General features: G+C 43.1%; 3 protein-coding genes across 4 annotated transcripts; 1 reads left to right on the top strand and 2 right to left on the bottom strand.

Annotated features, from left to right (window-relative positions):
- Window positions 1-531: 531 nt before the first annotated feature.
- LOC117434878 (peptidyl-prolyl cis-trans isomerase FKBP10-like) lies at window positions 532-9,824 on the top strand. Its single transcript, XM_034057557.3, is given in 12 exon segments — window positions 532-826; window positions 829-859; window positions 1,854-1,999; window positions 2,750-2,939; window positions 3,349-3,475; window positions 3,477-3,495; window positions 4,182-4,371; window positions 5,216-5,361; window positions 5,798-5,987; window positions 6,299-6,441; window positions 7,112-7,275; window positions 7,916-9,824. Coding segments are annotated over 12 exon segments (1,695 nt in total). The 5' UTR covers window positions 532-666; the 3' UTR covers window positions 8,105-9,824.
- On the bottom strand, window positions 9,825-16,442 carry LOC117434882 (cytosolic 5'-nucleotidase 3-like). Its single transcript, XM_034057561.3, has 9 exons — window positions 16,208-16,442; window positions 14,438-14,536; window positions 14,023-14,092; window positions 13,895-13,941; window positions 13,693-13,778; window positions 13,449-13,538; window positions 12,614-12,776; window positions 11,909-12,109; window positions 9,825-11,458 (listed from the first exon to the last, which is right to left on the bottom strand). Exons 1-9 carry the CDS (start codon window positions 16,208-16,210, stop codon window positions 11,348-11,350), a joined length of 870 nt encoding a protein of 289 aa, XP_033913452.2. The 5' UTR covers window positions 16,211-16,442; the 3' UTR covers window positions 9,825-11,347.
- Window positions 16,443-18,975: 2,533 nt separating this feature from the next.
- LOC117434742 (kelch-like protein 11) lies at window positions 18,976-23,762 on the bottom strand. 2 transcript variants are annotated; one of them, XM_059003154.1, is made up of 3 exons: window positions 23,745-23,762; window positions 22,113-22,569; window positions 18,976-21,379 (listed from the first exon to the last, which is right to left on the bottom strand). In XM_059003154.1, the coding sequence occupies exons 2-3, from the start codon at window positions 22,559-22,561 to the stop codon at window positions 19,792-19,794; spliced, it is 2,037 nt and encodes a 678-aa protein (XP_058859137.1). In that variant the 5' UTR covers window positions 22,562-22,569; window positions 23,745-23,762; the 3' UTR covers window positions 18,976-19,791. The 2 variants fall into 2 exon arrangements, with proteins under 2 accessions (XP_058859137.1, XP_058859136.1); XM_059003153.1 differs by lacking the exon at window positions 23,745-23,762 and adding an exon at window positions 22,757-22,877.
- Window positions 23,763-23,872: the final 110 nt, after the last annotated feature.

Genomic DNA, 23,872 nt, shown 5'->3' with positions numbered 1-23,872 from the left:
AATGCTGCATGGAAGACATAGATTACACGTTTGAATAGCAACTGTATTTACAAATGTACAACTCAGAAAACCCTATTTTGTATTGAGACCCACATCATGTTGCAGACACACGAGTACACTGCACTGTAAAACGCCCTACATTTGGAGTTTAGGACCCTGAGAGATATTTTCCATCATAGGAGCGCGCAGGTCCTTTCATAAACCAGCCGTAATTGTTTAGTCGGCCAAAGCTTTTCCTAGGATTTAATTTTTTCCACACCACGACGAGCACTCAGATAAGCATTGCGGTGTTAGTGCTGATAGATTTGCGCAAAAGCGCCCCCCAGCAGCGGGCAAATACAGGTATTGACAGAAAAAAACAAGCTACGCCCCAAAATTCCCGGACAGCTAAAATCAGTATCAGCTACCCCCCCCCCCCCCCCCCCCCCCCCCCCCCCCCAGAACGCCGCTTTACACGTTTACAAATTCCTTTAAAACCACCCCCTCCCCCTCCCCCTCCCCCTCCCCCGTCCCCTCCTATTGTCTGCAACGAACGAGGGGAACCATCGCACTTTTCTGGAGGTTTGACTGAAGTAAAGAAGTTCATCCGAAGAAGAGCAGCTGAAGTTGAGAAAACAATTTACAAAAAAAAAGTGTTTTTTAATTTCGTTAAAAGTTACCGAGAAGATGGCGGTGGAGTTTTTAGTAGTTGTTCTAAGTGTTTTGGTGGTGTGCGTAGTTTGCAACCCGAGCCCCCTGGAAGACGTAGTCATAGACCGGTATTATATACCCAAGGTCTGCCCCAGAGAGGTGCAAACCGGCGATCACGTAAGATATCACTACAACGGCACCTTACAGACGGGAAGCAGTTCGATTCCAGGTAAGTTTTTCAAATGCATGCTTCTGTTATTCTGCAGACGACACAAACATTGGTAGTTGCAGACATCAAGCAGTGGTGTAGAGCACCCGGGTAAGTGATGCAAACTCACTTTGTCACAATGTATTCTGCATCCCTGCTTATCATAATTATTACTCGTGCAGCGGTGCTGTAATGGAGTTTTTCAATGCATGTTGTTAGACGCTGTTTGATAGCACCATTAAGCTATTTTTTCTCGACAGTAGCCTTTTTTTTTGCACACTCTCGATTGCTGTAGACGTGTCATCAGTGGTTATTGACCACAATCAAACGGGGAGAAGTCTGCCAGTTATTTCAAATGTCCGCAAGAAAGTTTTTACGCATGCATGGACGCAGTGCAGAGTGGGTATTGTACAGAATGGAAACCCAATTTACTAACTATTTGTGCAGTTTAAAATTAAATAAATAAATACATTGAAACCGGAAACTTTTTATAGCAACATTTTTTTCAGGGGAATTTAATTAAACATTAGCAAAAATATTCTGTTTTTTTGGTTTTTTTTTTTTTTTTTTGTAGTAATTATAGAGATCCTACTGGTAGTAACAGATCTGTCATTAACCGCTTTATGCACAGGGTACCTTAGTGCTGATAGGCGAAGGCTTAAAACATTTCATTGGAATTGATACAGATGGGTCCCAACCTCGCATAGCGGCATTTCTTCTATCGACGTGTCCTTAGGGCCCCCAAAAAACTTCTTAAATTCCATCGCCTCAAGGTGTTCTAGTTCGCTTTGTTCTCGATTAACAGACGTGAGTTTACAGCTCTCGCGACTTAACCCATGAAGTTGCGATTGCTCTCATGTTGTTCATGTTGTTATGATAATTTATTAACCGCGAGTTTAAACTTTGAATAAACGCCCTTCTGTTAAGATGTCCCATCTTTTTTTGTTTGTTTTGTTTTTGCACCTCGAGGAGGTGGCGACCCTAGCTCTTACGTGTTGTGCGTCTTTTCCCACAGCCATGAGCGAGGAACCCCTTTTAGCGGGCTGGTTGGAGTCGGTCGCTTGATCACCGGCATGGACCGGGGAATCCAAGGCATGTGTGTCAACGAGAGGAGAAATATCACGGTCCCCCCGCACCTGGCTTACGGCAGCTTGGGCGCAGGTAAGAGCCAGCGGTCCCTAGAGTTTCAACCACAAAACTGGATCCAAAATAAATACAATTACCAGTACAGTTTTTTAAGCTTCTGATGCAATCTCATTTTATTCATTATTTAAAATAATAAAAGGAATTAGTTGCTACGCCGTCAAGATCCTATAACTATGTTAGCGATTTGTTTTCAAATGGATACTCCCTTGAGACAGGTATGAACCAGACTGGCACTGGGTAGCAGCCAAAGGTGATAAATATATATATATATATATATATATATATATATATATATATAATATATATATATATATATATATACGTTTTTGTTGGAAGTATTAATATTTTACTCTAAAAAGATTAACAGTAAAATAAATCCTGATGAACAGTTTTTAATTCTACAGTTTTGCTTTATTTGTCTTTTGACTCCAATCCCAGTTGTGTACACAAATTAACCACTGGGGGGCGCACCTTCCTTGCAAAAAAAATGTAATTGAAAGAACTGGTGACAGTTACCATGTGACTCCATGTACATTAGGACAGTTCAAGCATTTCAACTCGCACCCCCAATGCATTCTGGTAAGTGTAGTCCTGCTGTGAAAGGTAAACGTACAAGAATGTATTGCGATGCGAGTTTGAAATACCTGAACTGTCCCATAGTCCTAGTCTACATGGAGTCACATGGTAACCCGGTCCCAAACCCTCCAGAAAAGGGGCCTGTATTGTTTGTTGTTGCTGATGGTCTGCTCTCGTTTGCTTTGCTAGGTAGCGTCATTCCTCCGGACGCCGTCCTTGTCTTCGACGTGGTGTTGCTGGACATCTGGAACAAGGATGACCAGGTCCAGATCACGACCGTGTTCAAACCCGAGGACTGCAAACGCACCGTCCAGAACTCGGACTTCATCCGCTACCACTACAACGGGACCCTGCTGGACGGAACCCCCTTCGAGTCCAGGCAAGGGTCTTTGTGTTTCCCCGCAGATATCTCCGCAGTATACTGGAGACGCCTGCATTAGCAATGACTAGAACAGATTGGGGACAGTTGACACCCCCACTGCATTCTGGTAAGCGTAGTCCCGCTCTGAAAGGTACCAGGATTCAATTGGACAGACAGAACTCTTCTTTCCAGGCCTCAAAATGTTTTATAGGTAGTGTACCTTGAATCAAGTGCAATTTTTGAAATCGTCAACTGTAAAACCTTGCATAAATATCCAACATGGCCAATTGAACAAATAATTCGATCAACCAGTTAAGTTAATTGAGAGCTTAAGTGGGAATGAAGATCCTGGAGTTTGACAGCCCTGCCCTATGCGGTGGGCCAGAACACCCCTGTCTCCTCACCGCTTCTCTCTCCTCGCTTGCAGCCACAGCAAGCAGCACACCTACGACACCTACGTGGGCGACGGCTCGCTGATCAAAGGCATGGAGGAGGGTCTGGTCGGCATGTGCGTCGGGGAGAGGAGGAACATTATCGTCCCGCATTTCCTGGGCTTACGGAGAGAAGGGACACGGTAAGATGAGATCCGATCGGAAATGAGAGGAAAGAGTGTTTTAACTCAGCCACAAGTGTGTATTACTCCGAATCACAAAAAAAAAACGACCTGATTGGGTGTGATTTCAGAACAATTATCAGAGACTGCCCAGAAACATTACCCTATGATATAGTATGTCTCTCTCTCTCTCTCTCTCTCTCTCTCTCTCTCTCTCTCTCTCTCTCTCTCTCTCTCTCTCTCTCTCTCTCTCTCTCTCTCTCTCTCTCTCTCTCTCTCTCTCTCTCTCTCTCTCTCTCTCTCTCTCTCTCTCTCTATATATATATATATATATATATATATATATATATATATATATATATATATATATATATATAAATAAATAAATAATGGTAGGGTAAGATATCCTGGCACCATCCCTTTATGTAGCCTGTGCTATACAACAGGGATGGAAATAAGACTCCCATTGCATAGCAGTTTGATCCAATTCTGGTTTTACTATGAGTTTAATAAGACGCACCTGAGCTTGTTACCTATACACTGTGGCTAATCGAGCTTGTAGTAAAATCTGGAATGGGTGAAACAGTCTTATTTCCGTCCCTGTGGACTGCCGTTGTATATTTCTCAACTCCGAGCTGGAGTTCCACAGACTGCCTTTAGAAGGACACCCGCTTATCGACCTTCCCTTCCCTGCTCTCCTCTCCCAGGTACTGAGATTCCTCCTCAAGCCAGTCTGATGTTTGATGTTCTGATGGTGGATCTCCACAACCCCAAGGATGACGTGACCATTGAGAATCAGGTGATCCCAGATCTCTGCAAGCGCAAGTCTGTGACAGGAGATTACATCCGATACCATTACAACGGGACCCTGCTCGACGGAACCTTCTTCGACTCCAGGTAAGGACAGTAGACGTTCAGGAGGTGATGCGTTCCGGGGTGATTTCCAAAGGGCTTGTTCCTTAACAAGAAGCAATGACTTTACCGTCATGCTTGGTGACCTCATATGGGGACAGATTGCAAAAAAAAACAACTCTTCTAGTCTTTATATGGGGACATATGGAATACATAAATGCATGATGACCAGATATGAGCTTGATGTCATTCCCCCCCCCCCAAAAAAAATGTCAATGAACAATTTATTTGTGTCCAAAACCTTTTTTTTTCCCCAGCTATTTTCAATATTTCATGTGTGTAAGGGTTAGTATATTTTGTAATTAATTCAAGCTTCCAGTTCATTTTTTAAAAACTGTTTATGCCTTTCTAAAATAATTTTTTTTTCTTTTTCCTGAAGAATAGAAATCTGTTACTACAAAAAAGTTTTTTGTTTTTTTTTTCTTCTCGTGGATATAAACGCTGGTTATTTACTGTCTACACCTGAGAGCCTTTGTGTCGTTCAACCTGGTCTAGTAATTAGAAAGGGGAGAGTCACCTGTCTGGCAGCTGTCTGAAATCATTGCTTGGGATGAACAGAATACAGGACAAGTTCCAGCTTGCTGATTTAAAAATGAAGAATTAGCAAATAACCCAGCACTAAGAATCAGGCTGGAGGCAGTTTTACAATGCTGCTTTTGCGCTTGTGTCACGACACATGCCACGCTGTATCGTGTATTGAAAGTAGTGTGATTTGTCGATTTACACGATGAAGTGTCACACCCCTAACGTGGAGGCAGGGTGATTTTGGGTTCCCTAATTCGGCTGCAGTTCACCCCTCGCTTGTCCTTGTCCCCCCCCCCCCCCCCAGTTACTCTCGGAACAGCACCTACAACACGTACATCGGGATGGGATACGTGATCCCGGGGATGGACAAGGCCCTGCAGGGGGTGTGTATTGGGGAGAAGAGGAGAATCACCATACCCCCCCACATGGCCTATGGAGAGAGTGGAGCTGGTAAGGGCCATCGATTTATCAAGGTGTTCTGGTGACACTATAGACCCGAGCTCAGAGAAAGCCGCCATCGAATGATTATTTTCTGCCTCTCCGTGAATCAAAAATCGGAAATTCGTATATGCCATTTTTTAAAAAAAAATTTTGCCATTTGGTTTGAGTCCGTTTTGTCCCTTCCACCATAGCAGCAAATCTAATCCTACAGGGATGGACATAAGACTCCTATTGCATAGCAGTTTTTCCCCCCCATTCCAGGTTTTAAAATGTCCCTGATTTTAGCTCCAGTGTAGAGGTAACAAGCTCGGGTGTGTCTTTTTTCAACTCGCAGTAAAACCAGGAAGGGATAAAACTGTGAAGGTGCTCCAGCTCCTGAACGGTGGCTCTATCCAGTATGAAAAGGCTAATGCTGTATTGCTGCGGCTCGTTTTTTCTCTCCAAGGTGAGAGCATTCCTGGCTCTGCAGTGCTCGTCTTCGATATCCACGTGATTGACTTCCACAACCCCAGCGACCCCGTGGAGATTGTGAGCTCCTTCAAACCCGAGGAGTGCAACAAGACCACCCGTGCCAATGACCTCATCAAGTACCACTACAACTGCTCCTTGCTGGACGGCACACACCTCTTCTCCTCGTATGTACCTCCCCCCAACCCCCAACCCCCAACCCCTCTCACACCGCAGGCAGGTTAGGCGCATGTAGCCTGGGGCCTGGTTAAACTAGGTAGTCCGATGTATTTGTAGCTAACAAAAAAAAGATACATGTTCCATCCAGTAAATAGATCTGAAATGTGCTGTTTTGAAAGACGTATCTGTTGCACTTGTTTCCCCAATTGACTGGCATGCTTTCAGCCAATAACCTACTTTGACACTGCTGCAGGGCAAGAACTGAAGCCACGTGCTCTGTTCTAAGCCATTGTGTGTGTGTGTTTTCATTTTCCTTTAGAAATGATAACGAAAACCCTCAGGTCGTTTTTCTCGGAGCCAACAAAGTGATTGAAGGCTTGGATGAGGGACTGCAGGGAATGTGCATTGGGGAGAGACGGGTTGTCATCGTGCCCCCTCACCTGGGCCACGGAGAGACAGGAGGTGAGACCCACGCTATGTAGCACACACTTTTCTATAATTGGACTGCGGAGGTCTTCAGTGGTCCAAAATGACAAACCCGATCCGCACACCGGAACCTTCCGTCTGTTACCCAAACTGAAGTAAAATTTGTAATAATACTCGGATCCGACCCGAACTTAACCCAAGTGTTGCAGAACAATTTTCTACCCAAAACCTTTAGGTTATGGGTTGGGTTTTGGTCCCCGAGTCTGCCCGGACCCGTAGAGACCTATAGCGGACTGTCCCATGCATGAGTATTATGAAAAAGGCACACTGATTCTGCAGCATGTTTCAGTCCCAATTTCCAAGACAGGACATCTGATGGGCTTTGATAGAGGTCCGATAACCCGGGTTCGGTTGGGAGGTGCTTCTGCATCTGTAGCGTGCATGAATTAAAAACTGATGACCAGTCTTCAAAGTGGTAGTAGGCAGCTCTCTTCATTGTACAAATCAAGATCCAGTTATTTTATTAAACTGCTTGTATCCACGCAGGGTAGCAACCATTTTTTGGTTGTGACTCGTTTCAGTTTAGCAGCAGCCAATGACTGGAGTGAGTTTCAGTAAAAGTTGAATTGTAACGGTTCATATCTGAGGTTGCTTTTAGCTGTAGGGCCGACTCATTGCTGACTGGCATCTGTGCCTCTTTCTCTAGCACATGGAGTGCCTGGCAGTGCAGTCCTGCTCTTCGAGGTGGAGCTGGTGGATTTTGAGGAGGGGGTTCCAGACGGGTACCTGTTTGTGTGGCTCAGCGACCTGGGTGAAAACCTCTTTGAAGAGATGGATCTCAACAAGGATGGAGATGTTCCCTTGGAGGAGGTCAGTGCACAGGAGCAGACATAGGGGGTGGGAGGCGAGCTCAGGTACGACCAAGTGGTTAAGAGCTATACTCATCCTGAAAGAGCTTTAATCAAAACAGGCTTTACGGCAAAGATCTTCACTCCATATCGTCATGAACTCACCAGCGACAGCTTTAAAATGTAGACGAATCTTGTGACTAACTTTTCCATTCTGAAAAAAAGTATTTTGAGAACCTAGCCCAAATACAGCAACCCTGAACTTACAGCTATGGCCAAAAGGTTTTGCATCACCATAGAATTTTAGGATTGAGACATTTAATAATAATAAAAATAAACTAAATGAACATATTGGTAGATCTTTTATTTTACATCATGTGATCAAAGAAACTACAAAAATCTACCGGAAGCCATAATAGTAGTACAGTATTTCATGTTAGATTTTGAAATGTCACATTTTTTTCAATTTTTTCAATTCAATATGTTAACATACTTCGGCAGGTTTCATTTGACTTTTATGAAGCAAAATTAGTTCATTCTCTGGGGTGATGCAAAACTTTTTGCTATAGCTACATCACTAAGGACTTGTAATATTCACAAAAACTGCTTACACCACAACAGCCCCGCCCTTAATTCCTGACTCCCCCTCCTCTCCTTCCCAGTTCAACACCTTTATCAAGGGCCTGGTTGCAGAGGGCAAGGGTCGCCTGAAGCCAGGCCAGGACGCTGACCAGATCATCGCGGACATGTTCAGTAACCAGGACCGCAACAAGGACGGCCACATCGTCGCCGAAGAGCTCAAGCTGAAAGTGGACGAGGATGCAGAGCGAGCGAGACACGAGGAGCTGTGAACAGCAGGGACTGACAACAGAAGCCACGCTACAGCAAAGCAGAAATAGAGACACAGGAGCCAGAACAGGTTTATACAGGGAGAAAGAGGACCAGTCCTGGTAATGGAGGAAAGAGAGCAAAGTCAACGCCATTGCGGGTTTTAACCTTTTTGTTTTGATTTTGCTTATGTTCTAGAGTTTCTGCAAATAACGTTGTCGCTAATAATATATATTTGTGCGTGTGTAGATATAGTCAGGGTTGAGATCAATTCCTGTTTTTTTTCAATTTCAATTCCAATTCCTTTTTTGAAGGAATTGATATTTTTAGAGACTGCTTTCACTTGAAGTCAATTTTTTAATTGACTAACAAACAGTAACTCCACTTTAAGTCATTTGTTGCCACTGTGAGAAGCTCAATTTTAACAGAATATTGCTGATTTTTTTTGCGATTTTGATTAACGGCGTGTTGGAATTGCTGAAATGGGAATCGGGGATTCATTTTAAAAAGGAAACGTTATTAGAATTTTAAAACCAGACTTCACCCCCCACCCTGTATATAGTGCTGCTCTTCTGCATAATGATCCTGCCCCTCCCTCCCCCTCAACAGATGAGTCAGTCAGACTCCTGTTCTGGATTCCCAGTGACATTCACACATGCCCCAAATCTCCACATGACTTAGTATTATTTATAAGGTGTACTCTTTGTAATTGTACAATAAAGAATAAATGCGTTTTTTTTTTTTTTTTTTTTTTTTATAAATATACTGGACACCTTGTATATTTTTATTATTTTTTCAGAAGAGGGGTTCTACCTGTCGCATACAAAATAAATGCTGTTTGGTTTAATTTTTTTTATGGAACTACTTACTGATACTGGGGCCAAAGAAAACGGTCTTGCAGTTTTCCAAGGATCCTGGTTATCGGATAGGGCCACAACCTCCTATCCAAAACACTACGTTTTCTTCTGACTTTTGTGCAAAGTTTACAACATAGGTGCAGACAGATGGGCCAGGCTTTTCAGCGGCCGGCCAGCTGAGAGTATTTGAACACTGGGTTTAAGATTCAAATCAGCCCTAACCCTAATCTTAAAGTTAACTGCTCAAAGACAATGTTTCATGTATTAGAATGCAGCTCAGTTTTAGGTTGGCCTGTCTTTCTGCACCCATGCCCAGTTTTCAATGCATTTCACCGTTTTAATTTGGATATTTTTTCCACCCTTCTATGTAGGATTGTCCAAATACCTTTAAACAGAAACAGAGACCAGAGCAACGATTTATTTGTGTGAGAATGCTTTATTTTTTTTTCTCATGCATCACGAGTGTTTAACCTGGACAGAATCTTATTCAAGTAACAGTTTTACTGCCAGTGCTCTACTGAGCTGAAATGCGTAGCAGGGGTGGAGTCAGTTCCTTTTTAAAACCAATTTCCAATTCCTTTGTAATAGTAATTCTTCAACTGCTTTCATTTGAAGCCAGTTTAAGAGAAAACTGACTTCAATTGAAGTAATTTATCGCCACTTGTGAGAAGCTCATTTGAACAGAATGCTGCTAATTGAAATTTTGATCAATGACGTGTTTAGTGCGTACAGCAGTACAGAAATGAAATACAACATTGGTATAACTGTGCTTCAGTTCAACTACGACAGTTTAAGCCCTTTTGAAAGGTTTTTCACTTAAAAGTAACACGTAAAAGGTAAGTGCCATCTTAAAAGGGGGTAGCTTGTGTTCTGATTTTTTTTTCCCCCCCAAAGAAAATGTATTTTGTGCTTAATGGATTACATAATTCCCCCCACACATGGTATACATAGGAACAGTTACTGGAGCGCTCTGGTTAGAGAAGTTGAACATGGAATATGAAAGGGAAATACATTCGTCGATAACAGTTCTTCAATTATCGGATATTGTCAGCTTTACAATTTCTCTCCCAATGTACTTTTTTAAAAAAATAAATAAATAAAAACCGTCACAAAGAGGTGTACATGATTTTTTTTTTTTTTTTTTAAATGGCTTTAAAAAGTGTTCTATTTCCTATTTTTTTATTTTAAAATGTTTTACAATGTAAACTTGGTAGACATTACCTATTGTAAAAATAACACATGTACATACTGCCTGCAAAATGCAGTGCTTCACGAAACGCAAGTGCTTTTGAGAATGTACTGGTATGATGCAGATAACTTGAAAAACCACACTTCTCCAATGTTCCAACATGCAAAGCCATAACAAAGTGAAAAAATACACAGAGGGTGTGTTAAGTAACTGAGTTGCTCAGCGAGAATTGTTCAGTTCACTCGGACCGCTGGTGAAATCCGCTCTGCAGCTCTGAGCTGCTCGGGGGGAGCGGAACTCAGCGTGCCATGAAGTGGGTTCTTTCATGGAGCTGCTCAGAGTGACTCACTTACTTAACGCGTCCAGTGTCACATGCTACTGCCGAGCAGAACACACACACAAACCTCAAAACTGCTCCCTTTTAAATAAACCAAACAACTACCCAAGCTTATTCTACATAATATACAGCAGTGTGCACACTTTTTAGAACGCCCCATTGCTTCTGTAGTTTTTCATATGCAACGGTAAATATTGGAAAAATTGTCAAAAAAGACAAATTAGCAACTGTCTAATTTAACTAATGACTTTAATAGGCCAGACATGCAACTAATGTAAAATAGTAAGAGAAAAGTAACAAAGAGCCACATGAGATTTTAGAGATTTAAGGTACTTAAGTACAAAGTGGTCTAGCATTTCCACACCAGTGTCTACTGTTTCTATATCATCGATTACTGACCAAAATTCTCATGCCCAGAGGTTTGCATGCAGGTAGGTATATAAAGGATATAAATGACAAAGCTTGTGGTGTTCCGGCACTTGCACACAACTGTATGGCTACAAAGAAATACGTTTAGTACAGGTTTTAAAAAAAAATGTGCGTAACAGCTTAACATTAATAAATAAACTGCTGGCAATTACTTAAAAGACAAACAACTATATTGAAAAAATAATCACATACTGGCCTCCAAACAGTTAAGGGTGGTGGCGCATACTTCCCCTTTACCACAGTTTTCTTATTAACACACGAAAAAAAAACAACACTATTTATTTATTTAAAAAAGCCGCCATTCCCATTCCTGACCGGCGGTGAATTAAACAAGCTGATAATGAAACAAATGGTGTCTGGTGTACGGTTTAGACGAGGCATGCTGGGGGTATGGAGGCGTGCGTCGTGGTGCACAGCGAGCGTTTGCACACCCAGTACTTTCCTGGCTCGCTCCTCAGTTCTTGGCAATGATGTGCTGCAGGATACCGTTCACGACATCCATGGATTCGTCCTTCACCAGCACAATGTCGTAGGAGTTTAAATACTGTTCCCTTCGCTCCTCCACCTGCAGGGGGACACAACGATCAGCACTCGCCCTCCGAGAATCCACACGGCTTAGGACAATCTGACATAACGCGTCACAGAAAAATGCAAGGTACTTTCTGGTGAAACTACTGCGATGGTTCGCTTACAAAGAAACATCTAAATTCAACCTAGCCGCGGGATTCCTTTAAGCTATTCGTGCCAACTAATAACTCCTACTGCCGTTACCAGATGAGACAGTTTCACCCATTCCAGGTTTATAACTACGAGCTTGATTAGCCACGTTAAATCTCCTAGTAAAACCAGGAATGGATCAAACCGCTATGCAACGAGAGTCTTAGTGCCGTTTCTGTGGTGCACATGAATAATGCACAGAGATTTGGGTATCAGGCACAGCTGTCCATTAGTCACAAGTTTGTTCAGCCAATCAGACACCCTTAACAGCGGAGGGCAGACGATGAAAGGCTAGTACCTTGTCGTTGAGGAATCCAATCTTGAGGATGTTCTCTGTGTTCTCCACCCCGTCCGCCATGCTGAGGTCCCCCATGGAGTCTCCCAGCAGGATGATGTTGCGGCTTTCTGTCTGCTGGTTGAAGAGCCCGGAGTTCTTCAGCGCCCCCTCCCGCTTGTTATAGGTGTGGATCAGCTCCCCTTTGAACGCCCGCAGAACACCCTGGGGTGGGGGAAACAGGGCATTAAAACAAGAGACACGGGGAAGGGTGGGAAGGAGGGGGGGGGAGGGTGCATTTATATGTTTAAAAAACCAAACCTTTAAAAAAAGGACATTCCACCCAGTGGTGGCCAAATAAAATGGGGAGGCAGAAAAAAAAGAGGGTTTGGGGTCCCCTTAAGCCCCCACCAGCAGTAGAATCTTAATATTGTATTTCTGACTGACAGCACTTTTGGTATCTTAATGTTTTACCCCAATTCAAGGCTAACAACGTAGAGGAGGCAGAAGCGTGTCTGCCTCCTCCAAACGTACTGCAGTGACTGAGTGGTGGATTTGAAATCGGACGGCTGCCTCCGTGTAGAAGCTATATATTTATTGTTACGTATTCCATGTAAATAAATAAATAAATAAGCATATTTATTGTAAAATTCTCGAGTAGGCAGTGCCCCCTCCCTCTCCCACCCCCTTTTTTCAAGCTGTTTTTCGCAGGCTGGTTCTATGTCGTACGTTCTCATCGAAGTCCATGTAGTTGGAGACCACCTTGACGTTGGGGTGAAAGACTCCGGCCTGGCGGATGATCTCCTCTAAGACATCCCCGATCCCCGCGGAGAAGATCACCAGAGGAATGCTGTGCTCGTAAAGCTTGTCAAAGAAAGGCTTGAACCCGTCTCTGGAAAAGGGAGAGAAAAAACGAGCGAGACGACAAAGCTTTTAAATGAGCAAGGGTCCGATTCTTAAGCACTGCGGTACACCAGGTTTTGATGATAGTCATTTCTGGCTGGAAGTTTTAGTCTACTTTAGTTTATTCAGTTTGTGCCCGCTTGCAGGGCCAGTACAGGTAAATCTCAAAAGTGCAGCACTAATACAAAGAGATGCCACACTCAATAAAATAACAATGCAAAAATAAAATAATTACAAACAATTACTATACAATGAGAAATAATACATATGCATATACACTTACATACAGTAATGCTGAAATGTGCATATCCCGATTACCCATAATCCCCTAGCTACTGCTTTTTTTCACCTTAACTCGAAAGCTACTTTCTATATATATATATAAATTATTATTTATTTCTTAGCAGACGCCCTTACAGGGTGACTTACAATTGTTACAAGATATCACATTATTTTTACATACAATTCCATTATTTTTTACACATTATTTTTACATATAATTACCCATTTATACAGTTGGGTTTTTATGGGAGCAATCTAGATAAAGTACCTTGCTCAAGGGTACCGCAGCAGTGTCCCCCACCTGGGATTGAACCCACGACCCTCCGGTACAAACACGCACCAGGCAAACGTTTCCTCACTGCGTATGAGTCGTGCATACCTGAGCATCGCGTCCGACTCCCTCACTGCCATCTCAAGCTGGTCCTTTCGAATCTTCTGCTCTACCAGGCAGCCATGGGCTTTTGTCCACCTGGAGAACAGTCACATGGTGAAACTTCTCTTACATTTACCACACACTCCGTTTTGATGCGCTGGTGCATCTCAAAACAGACTGTAAAATCCTCACAAACTTTAAAAGACAGGGTTTCTCGCAGTGGGTTTTCCATAGAAATCTTCAAACTTACCATTCAACCATTAACGGTAACTTCTCTGCTACAGAACGACTTGGGTCTATTTCAATAGGATAGTAGGTATCCAAAAGATCTTTAAGCTACAGGGAAAAGAAAGATATAAAAACATCAACAGTTTAAACTACAGAAAACAAAAAGACAAAGCTGGAATATTCACACACACACACACACACACATATTAAAACGTGCAATTTACCATCTTTTTACAGTCTTCACTGATCAACCGGCTTGTATCCACGATATCTAAACCAGACACAAACGGTGCTCAGTACAAACAGAAGGCAAGGGGAAAACAACACAGCTTAAAGCCTGTAGTGGACTCACTGTGACTGGTGGGGCAGCGCTTTCCATTGTGAGCAAACCTGGTCAAGGTCATATCAAAGTCGGAAATAATCTGGTAAAGGAAGATAAGTTTATTATTCCGCAAATCACACTTTTGTAAAAGAATGAACAAAACGTTTCATTACAAGTATCGGCACACTGCAATAACGAGAAGGATTGCTGCAGCGTGGAGTATTTCTCTTTGCTGTGCTGTTTGCTGGTCTGTCATACAAAGAGTGCAAGAGAAAATACAATCTCAAACTGATTAGACAGCCACCAAACACTTATAAAACACACGTCATTACACATCTAAGAAACAGACGAAAAGCTGATATGAACGCATTGAATCTGCTTATGAAGATTCCCTTGTGGTTGAAACGTTTGGAAAATCTTGCGGACAGGACACCATTATTATTACCTGCAGTTTGCTGGCTCCTCCATTCTGAAGGGAGAGGATAATTTCTTCCACCCTCTTCCGGTCTCGGATGCACACATTCGGTTTGGCAAGTACAGGCAACTGCAGGAGACAGACAAACACAGGGATGGAAATGAGACTCCTCCTGCATGGCAGTTTCTCCCATTCCAGGTTTTACTTTGAGCTCGATTGGGTAACAAGCTCAGGTGTGTCTTTATTAAACTCACAGTAAAACCAGGAATGGCTCAAACTGCTGTGCAATGGGAGTCTTATTTCCATCCTTGCAAACAACATGTCAAATGACAAAACAGACCATCAAAGCATTGGCTGAATGAGCACTGGGCTGTGTGCTGTTTTTGTAAGTGGGACCAGCTGGAATCAGGGGGCGGGGTTAGGTGACGATACTAGCAGGAATGAAGCAAACAGGCGTGGTCCCAAAACATTATTCTAATTGCATGCGGACTGTTCCGAATGGTAAACACCATTATCAGAGTTCAATAAGGGGTATTTATAACCAGCAGAGTGACCTGGCTCCAACACAAGGCAAAAGGCTTGTCTGATTTCTGATTGGTGACTTTAAACGGGTACTATATAAAGGGCCAGCAACTGTACAGCAAGCTTGCCTAACTTGCGCACTTATATAACTGGTAGCTGTATGGTTATGATTTGAAGGTGATAATGGTCGTCTAGTAAGAACTGAAACTAATGAGATGGTGGGAGAGGGAATAATGGGCTGACTACTCTTCCAAATCCATTTTTCTTTTATTGTTTAAATTGTTTAAGACGGATGACTCCTATTCAGACAGACAGGGTGCGTTCACGGAGATCATTCTGCGCAGAACTTGAAGAAATTTAGCCAATTATCTTCTAAGAATGCTCTCCGTGAGCGCATCCATCGGCAGTCAGATTCTGCGCAGAATGATTTCTGTGAACGCACCCAGAGTACACCAACATCACTTTTAATCCAATTTACTGATTTCCAATGTATTTAAACTTAATTCCTGTCAAAAAAAACAAACAAGAACCCTCAAAATAAATAAATAAATAGTAGATTTTTTGTGGTTTTAGTCTCACGGCATTCATTCATAGCCTCTGGATTTGGAAGGTAAATTTCAACATGTTTCCAACGACAAACTGAAAAAAAAAAAGCGAGCATGCGTCTATGAAACCAATGTCGTCTAACCTCGTTATATTTTTTATTCAATTGGTGCCAAATTGTTCCAGCGGCCCTCACTGTGTTAACTATCCACGACATCAGGTACACCTGACCCCAGTAGAACCGCAAGAATTGGTTATATCTGGGTACAAACAGGAACTGCTATTCACACGGTGCAGATAGACAAACAGTCACTCAAATTATACTTCACAACCTCAACGCAGGCAGATATATTAGCCAGAAAACCAAAAAAAAAAAAACCTGACATCAAATGACAGCGTTGCAATACCACGATAACATTACACAGTTATATCATCGGGCCTAGAAAACAAAAGTACAGTCCTCCTGAATTAATGTATACAGAAAGTTAGCGAAATAAAATCCACTCCCCCCATGATATATATAACATAACATTCGTCTGTACTGTAGTATGTAAATCCTGCCACTCGACAAAACGCACGAACAGCCGAATACTGCGTTATGAATTGCATCAACCATAAACTGCAGAATACTAATTTGCCGTTGTCTTAAAAATACTACACTTATAATTAAGCACAGAAAAAATGTTTAGACATGCGCAGTATAGTTTGTATTTCAGAAAAGCACACCCAACTCACCATGTTCCAGGAAGATTCAGGTTTTCTAAAATAATAATAATAATACTAAAAAAAAGTTCAACCATAAAGCAATAAAAAACGTTTTTTAAAACAAGTAACTAATGCAAGACAGTTGCATCGATATGATTCGCACTAAACGCACACACAGCAGAGATACGTTATTAAAACTAACACACGGTGACATGCGGAAGGAAGCACAGCCAGCTGAATTTGCTAAGTGATTCCTGCTTGGTCACATAGCAACCCAGCCGGTTCCGGCGACTTTTTAAAGTGACAGTACACAATTTCATCCCCTCTCGTTTCAGCAGTGGCTCATACATTTTAGTACCAATAGGGAATTGATATATTGCATATATAGTTATTATTATTTGTTTATTTAGCAGTATATAACAGTATTTAACAGTGTATAGGTAATGTAGATAAATAATTAAAAAAAAAAAACACACCCACCCCACCCCCCACTTCGTCAACAGGTCTGAAATTAGGGTTGCCATCTGTCCCGGACAGTCCGGGAATTGGCATCTGTGTTCGGGTGGCAAGAATTAACAAGCCCATTTTCACAGCTGCGCTTGCGCATTGAAGTGAATAAAGAGTTTCAGGGTGCGTTCACGGAGATAATTCTGAACAGATTCTGTGCAGAATCTGACCAATTTAGGCAATGATCTTCTAAGAATTGGTCAGATTCTGCAGAGAACCTGCGCAGAATGATCTCCGTGAACGCACCCTTAATTCCCCCATTTCACAGCTGCCCGGTTCAGCTCAGTTAATTTGTAAGTGGTTCTGTAATTACAGATATTATGGAAGCGCATTGCTGCCATCCATGAAAAAAAAATCACGTAATTGCGTGATATGGATAATTTATGAGGTTTTTTTTTTCACCCCCGTGTTGTTTGAGTCGATGCGCTGGAAAGCAGGAGACAGTCACTCTAATAAGCACATGTACTGTCCTGACTCATGAGTAAATCCTTTAGCTTTGGAAAAACAGAACTGTGCGATCACATTTGTCCATGCATAATGTTTATGCTGTTCTGTGTTGTTAAATTAAATAAATGCTGTTTGTTTTAAAGCATATTCTTGGTTGTACCATTAATTTACTAAGAGTATACAAACAACACTATCATGTGACACAGAGATACAACACGGAACGCAAAATAAGCGCCAAGGCTTGCACCACTTTCAACGAGCCGAGACTGGAGGGGAAACTGTATGACGTCGTGATCAACTGGTAAATCCACATTTCACTTGGAAAGCTGTAAGTATGTCATTATTAGTTTTAGAATTGAATTAGGGAGCGTTTTCCTGATTATAGCAGGGTTCTTTTGCATTGTGGTTAAAAGCGTTCGTTTGCACGGCAAACTACGCTATAACGAAAGGAAAACTGCAAAAAAAATACCGTGGTAAACTTTTATAAGGGTATAACCCATATGGTGTGAATTTGTTAAAACTTATTTTGCTCACACACTCACAAACAAGAAAAATTACTATACGAACGGTTTCTAATGATTTTAATAACCTACGTTTGATCTGCTTGGTAAAGATAATTAACATGGAACATTAAAGCATATACATATATCTGAGTTTTATATTTACCACTGTACAATCACATCAAATTCAAGTAAGCATCACAAAAAAAAAAAAAAACATGAATGAAAAATAATATTTGGAAAAGAAACATAACTCTTCCATTTAATAATACAGTAATACGAAAAAAAAAAAACTATAAATAAAAGCTTTCAGATAAAAGTCTCACAAACTCCAGATTCAGAGGCACGCAGGCAGACAATGTTAAAGCTCCTGAGGGTTTTAAAAAAGGCTTCAGTATGTTTTTCTTCACTGCTCCCCTCATCACTGTGTAGTTGAAGTTCTAACAGTAATTCCAATAGAGCGACCCCCTTCTCCGTGCGAGTCCCCCCACCCTCCACTCTCGTTGTTGGTCCTTTTCCACTTAACACAGGATGAGTTGCAGGCTTGTGCATTTAGGAGAAGATGATGCTGAAATAAATAATAATTTAAAAAAAAGATTGCTTTAAAATTGCTGTACCTTTATTCCGTTTTTTTATTTTTCTGGAAATGTAATAATTTGGTCCACCCTCTATTAATACCAAGTGCATTGATCTTGTGAACTACAAATAAAATAGCAGCTGAATGAGAACTCATCAAAAGATGAAGGAATGAGAACAGCTCTTCTGACAAGCCTCTGTATCCTGGTACAGCTATGGGAAGTATTGTATTCAGTTCTATATTCCCCATAGTAACACAATTAGTGAAGTGACATAACCAGCGCCCCTTAACCCTTTGAATGCTTGTGGAATGTTTATAAGCTGTGCAGGTAAGAGTCACAACAACCAGTAAAAAAAGAACATTTCAAGGGACCCAAGTTTGAGCTCAGATTTTGCTCATGGGTTAAGATTGCCATGAGTTGGGAATGCAAACTGGAATTTCATTCATATTGCCAGTGCATGCTGCTGAAATCGGGAGCAGACAGTGAAATGCATCCACTAGGGAATCTGGTCAGTTTTATCCAGTTCAGGACTGGGTTAATGCTAGCATTGCTCCTTGTCACTAGTGTTCTAGAAGCAATATATAAGGGCTGCATACACACTGCGATAGCGTGCACTGCAGGTCTCACTTACATGCTACATGAATGCAGCTGTGTATGTTTTACACAGTACAGGCTCAGTTTTTTAATTCCATTTGTTATCTGTGCAATCGGGGCTGGGGTCAGTTACTGTTTTTCAATTCCAATGCGATTGCCAATTTTGTTTAAATTCTTTTTTTTTTTTTTTTTTTTTTTTTTTTTTTAAACAATTGCCCCCCCCCACCCCTTAGCAAGCACGTTAAAATAACATATTTAGAGTGCACACAACGTTAAACACTAAAGCAATTCATTATTCTGAAAATGTCGATTGTATACACCCTCCATGACATGACCCAAATACCATTTTTAACAAGTCTTGTGCTTGTAAGTAGTGCAGCGATTGGTATTTTGGTAAGACAGCCCCTTTACAAGCTTTCTGTCCCCTTCAGTCTCCATTAAGATCAAAAGACAAATATACAAGTGCAGGTAGAATCAGATCATCTTGTTGAAAAACGCCATTAGTCTGTACGACGCCAAATCCTTCGCTGTGTCACTCCTTAACAATAGTAATAACATTGCATTAAGGAAGAAAAGTTGAAAAGGACAAGAAAAAAAAAAAACCATTACAAATACAGATGTTAAATATATTGCACAGAGCTTTCAGATGGAATACTGGCACACTGTATCCGTCTTGATCCTGCTTTGGTCTCGCAACACTGGTCTGTTGTTCACGGATATGAACTTGGGAAGCCTCAACATCACAAGACCAGAACAATTTTTTTTTTTTAACACAGAAGAGAAATGTTATATTATCTGCATGCAGTTCGTCGCTTGCTACTACAGCCCAACCAGCAGATAGATGCCTATGGTCAAACATCTTAATGCTTGTTCTTCAATGCTGACATACAAGTCCATCCTACCTGCCAAGGCTAAACTTTAAGACTCAGGAGTGGGCAGGATTACATGCTGCTGAAGTACGTTCGAACTCTGGAAACAGTCTTCAGTTTTAACACTCGATCTGGGACTGCAGTTGCTTCCGTAAGGTGAGGGTGCGTCTGTGCAGCTGCTGCATCTGCTGCATCCTGTCCCGCTGCCGGGCCAAGTTCTGCGGCATGGGGTACCTTTGAGTCCCGTACAGATACCTATAAGGGATTCGGATGTGGCACGCCGTCGCCCGACAGCGGGGCTGGGGCATGGGCGGCAGGAGCATCCAGCGCTTCCTCTCGGCGCAGTAGCGGTACGCCTCCTTGCGGTACTGCTTGTCGACGTCATCGCTGTTTTTCCAGCCCCCGATGATGAACACGTCCTCCCTGAAGTAGCAGATGGCGGCCCCTTCGCTGCTCATCACCTCCGGGGGCAGGCTCTCTAGGATCTCGTCCGGGGTCCTGCTGGTGATCTTCTGCTTCACCGCCTCGTCCCGTGCGTCGTCGTAGCTCTTGGGGCAGCAGGAGGCGGTGTGGTAGAAGTTGGTGGCGGCCACCGCCATCTGGAAGACGCAGTAGTTGTCGATCAGCGGCAGCGACTCCACTTCCTGCCACTGGCGGCTGTCTGTGTCGTAGCGGATGGTGACCGTCTTCAAGCCGTCTTCGTTGTCCGTGTCCACCGGCGTCCGCGCGGTGACGTACACGTAGCGGTCCTCCACGGCGATGGCCTTCACGTCGCGCAGGATCTTGGGCGCCGACTCCAGGTTGTCCCACTTATCCTGCTCGGGTTCGTAGACGCTGACGTCTTTGAAGCCGGGGCTGAAGTTGCCGTGGCCCCCGATGCTGTACAGGATCTCCTTGATGCAGGTGAGCCCGAAGGAGTGCTTGCGGGTGAGGAGGCTGCTCATCTGCTCCCACGTGTTGCGGTTCGGGTTGTACCGCTCCACGGTCTTGGCGAAGCCGGGTTCCATCGACCCGGCCACGTAAATGTGGGACTCCGTGGTGGCGATGGCATGCCCGTCCAGGTGGTTGTGGATGTGAGGCAGGTTGACCCACCTGTCCTCGTCAATGAAGTAGCCAACGCACTCGCTCAAGTAGTCCCCGCCTTCCGACACGCCTCCCACGACCATGATCACGTCCATGTTCTGGCCGAAGCGGGGCTGGAAGGAGGCCACGTAAGAGGCCCAGTACTCCAAGTCGGCGGGCTTGGCGTTCTCGAACCGGATGGCGTGGCCCTCGACCGCTTCCGAGACGAGCTTGAAGCAGGCCTCGTTTTCGGCGACCATCTTCTCAGACTTGACCACCCTGGTCAGGTAAGTGGGTTTGATCTGGGGCAGACGGAGGAGCCTGAAGAGCTCCTCGAAGTACTTCTCACGCTCCTCTGAGTTCTTCCGGACCCACTTCACGACGGCTTCGAAGAGGACCTCCTCCGAGTCCACGGTGATCTCGGCGTCCGACAGCCAGCCCCTGACCAGGTGGTAGGGCAGCGTGTAGAACTCCTCGTCCTGGATCACCTTGTGGAAGTTGCGACGGATCATGTCTGCGGCTTTCAGAGCGAGCTGGTCCAGGGAGTACATGTGCGCCAGGCTGTGCACCGCCACGCAGTTGGTCAGGTTGAGTTTCTTCTTCAGGAACTCCCCGCAGAACTCTTTGAGCTGGAGCAGGAGGAACCTTTAGAACGATGCAAAACAATAAAAAAAAAACAAGAGGAATTAGAATCAGCGGCTTGTTTAGTTTCTTGTTAATAACCCTGCACAGGTATTAAGTTATAGATTATCATGAAGTAAAATATATATATATCTATAGGTTAAATATGTATTTAATAAGTCAAACATTGAATTGTGCTACAAATAAAACACACATATACACAGCAAGTGGGTTACTGCATTCCGGATTCGACTGCAACACAAACACCTCTGATTAGTTTGAAAAGTAGGATATGGGCTCATTTGCAATGGCAACACAGGAGCAAATTAATACGAATACTATGGTACTGCTAACATACAATAATACATATGGGACGACTTACTGTAGTACACACCCAGGCAAATCAAGCTTATTGTTGTAGCTTCTTTTCAATGCAGAAGTACAGTACATGCATGTGCTAAATCTGTAACACTGGTGCATTCGGGAATACATATATAAATATAGTGTAGATTTGTGGCAGTAAAACATGAATTAATGTACAACACTTGTAAATTGCATGGAGCACCGTACTTGCAATTTCAAACACTCTTATTTGGGTCATTGTGCAACGCCAGGTTTAGCAAACGCAGGTTCTAGACAGCTGGGTAGTAGCGATAACTGCTACTGCACCCATCTGTGTCTAAAGCACCCTGTTTATCCAAAGCAAATCACTATACCACCTGCACTCACATCTGGCTTATCGTTGTCCTTTACATACCTGTCCGCAAGCTCCAAAACTTCGTGCACGTTGGCGGTGCTGACCCGGATCTCCCCGGTATACATGAACTGAATGACGCTCTCCACGGTCTCCGGGTCCGGCCCTAGCTCCGAACTCCATTCTTTCATCTCCACCCGGCCCGAAAGAGATTCGGAGAACTGTCCCCCAAGCAGCGGGGTGAAGTAATCGGTCGCCGCGGCCAGGACTGACCGGTGACCCGGGATCTCGCAGCTCTGCACTCCCCCGGCGGCCGCTCCGCTGCTGAAAGCCAGGGTAACGTCACAGAAGAGACCGATCTTCCTCTGCTCGTTCTGCCGGCGGGAGAGCTCCGAGCAGTGGGACGAGGACGTGAAATCCTCGGACTCCTCCGAGTCCCCATCCCCGGTTAGGGAGCTACTGCCGCCGCCGCTTCGGGTAGGTTCGTCTAGGTTTGGCGCAGCGGCTGCCATCTTTGTTGCTAGATTTAAAAAACAAACAAACAGAAGATAAACACACAAGCGAGAGTGACGTTGCGCATGCGCACAGTCAATACGCCCCGCCCCGCAAGAACTGATGACGTTACATGCAACCAGTCTAATTCTCCTGTGGTGACTGAATTGAGGGAGCATTTGACTTAATTGGCAGATTGTAATTAAATAAGTTACTGTATCTGCTTCCAGTGGGTTTTTTAGAGCAGGAATATGTAGTGTCGTGGATTTGGGAAAGTCGAGAGAGTCAACGCCTACCCAGCCAGCACGCACTTTAATTAAACATATAATTCGAATTTAGACTTGACGAGTAAGCCGGTATTTTACCAATGTTTTAAATATCGGATTTATATTGCACATTTATTCCACGTGTTAATTTTAGAGAGTATTTTTTTTTTTCTTCTCGTTTTGAAAAGGCTAAAATTGAACAAGTTGCTACCTGCTTACTTGCATCACGTGTCAGTACTTATGAAATTGGTTGACAGGATTTCTCGTTTTTTTTAACTAGGCTATATCTATAGTTGTGGTCTTTATAAATGAACATATTCCTAATGCATTAATTAATCTCAGTCCACATTTTGCCAAGACCACCACATATTAGCTTGTTTATGGGTGCGATTATTTATTATTTCAAATGAGAAGTAATCTTGCGTACAAAAACCGTATGCAGGGGCTGGAAAAAACAAACAAACACACACTGGGCCAGTCCTCAAAAATAATTGACAGACTTGTAATATGTAAAATCTGCATCTTCCTTCTTACAGTCAAGATAGGTGTCAGATTCTGAGAGTTGAGGCTCGCTGGCCAGCGAGTGGTTCTGTACACAAGATTGAATAAACTAGACATTGACACAAGGAACAGTTTACAGGAGAGGAAATTAATAGCCATTCTGGAAAAAAAGGTCTTATCTTCTGCCGAGTTATTGTCGGCTCTATTCTGATGTCAAGCTGCAATTCGATGGACTTGTAAGGTTTATGAAATCAAGGTAAAATGTGGAATTAACTACTTTGTTACGCTATAAGGATCAGACCAGACCGTTTCAGATTTTTAAAAGACATTTACAGTTTTAGTTCCAAATACTCACATTCAATTCTGCATTGAGCATTATTGTTTCAATACAATATATGCCATTAGTATTACCAGAGATAGGCAATTGATCAATTACCTGAACCCCTGGAGAGCCCTCAGACTGGTCCACGATGATCCTGGAGGTACTGGGAGCTTCTCTGTCTGTTGCCTCTATGCCTGATATTTATACTTTAGTAGGCTCAGAGACTACCGGACCACGCTATC

This window comes from Acipenser ruthenus, chromosome 28, assembly GCF_902713425.1.
Source record: "Acipenser ruthenus chromosome 28, fAciRut3.2 maternal haplotype, whole genome shotgun sequence".
Lineage (NCBI taxonomy): Eukaryota > Metazoa > Chordata > Actinopteri > Acipenseriformes > Acipenseridae > Acipenser > Acipenser ruthenus.
Note: the sequence above shows the minus strand (reverse complement) of the source record. Positions and strands in the feature narration are given on the sequence as shown.

Bases quoted from the DNA above. Each gene is read 5' to 3' on its own strand.
- LOC117434742 (XM_059003154.1), bottom strand. From the start codon at position 22,561: ATGGCAGCCGCTGCGCCAAACCTAGACGAACCTACCCGAAGCGGCGGC. The intron at 21,380-22,112 runs GTATGTAAAGGA...ATCGTTCTAAAG, and splicing joins GTTTTGGAGCTTGCGGACAG to GTTCCTCCTGCTCCAGCTCA.
- LOC117434882 (XM_034057561.3), bottom strand. The intron at 13,779-13,894 runs GTAAATTGCACG...TTTTCCCTGTAG, and splicing joins GTGAAGACTGTAAAAAGATG to CTTAAAGATCTTTTGGATAC. The intron at 12,110-12,613 runs GTACGACATAGA...CCCCCACCCCAG, and splicing joins ACATGGACTTCGATGAGAAC to GGTGTTCTGCGGGCGTTCAA.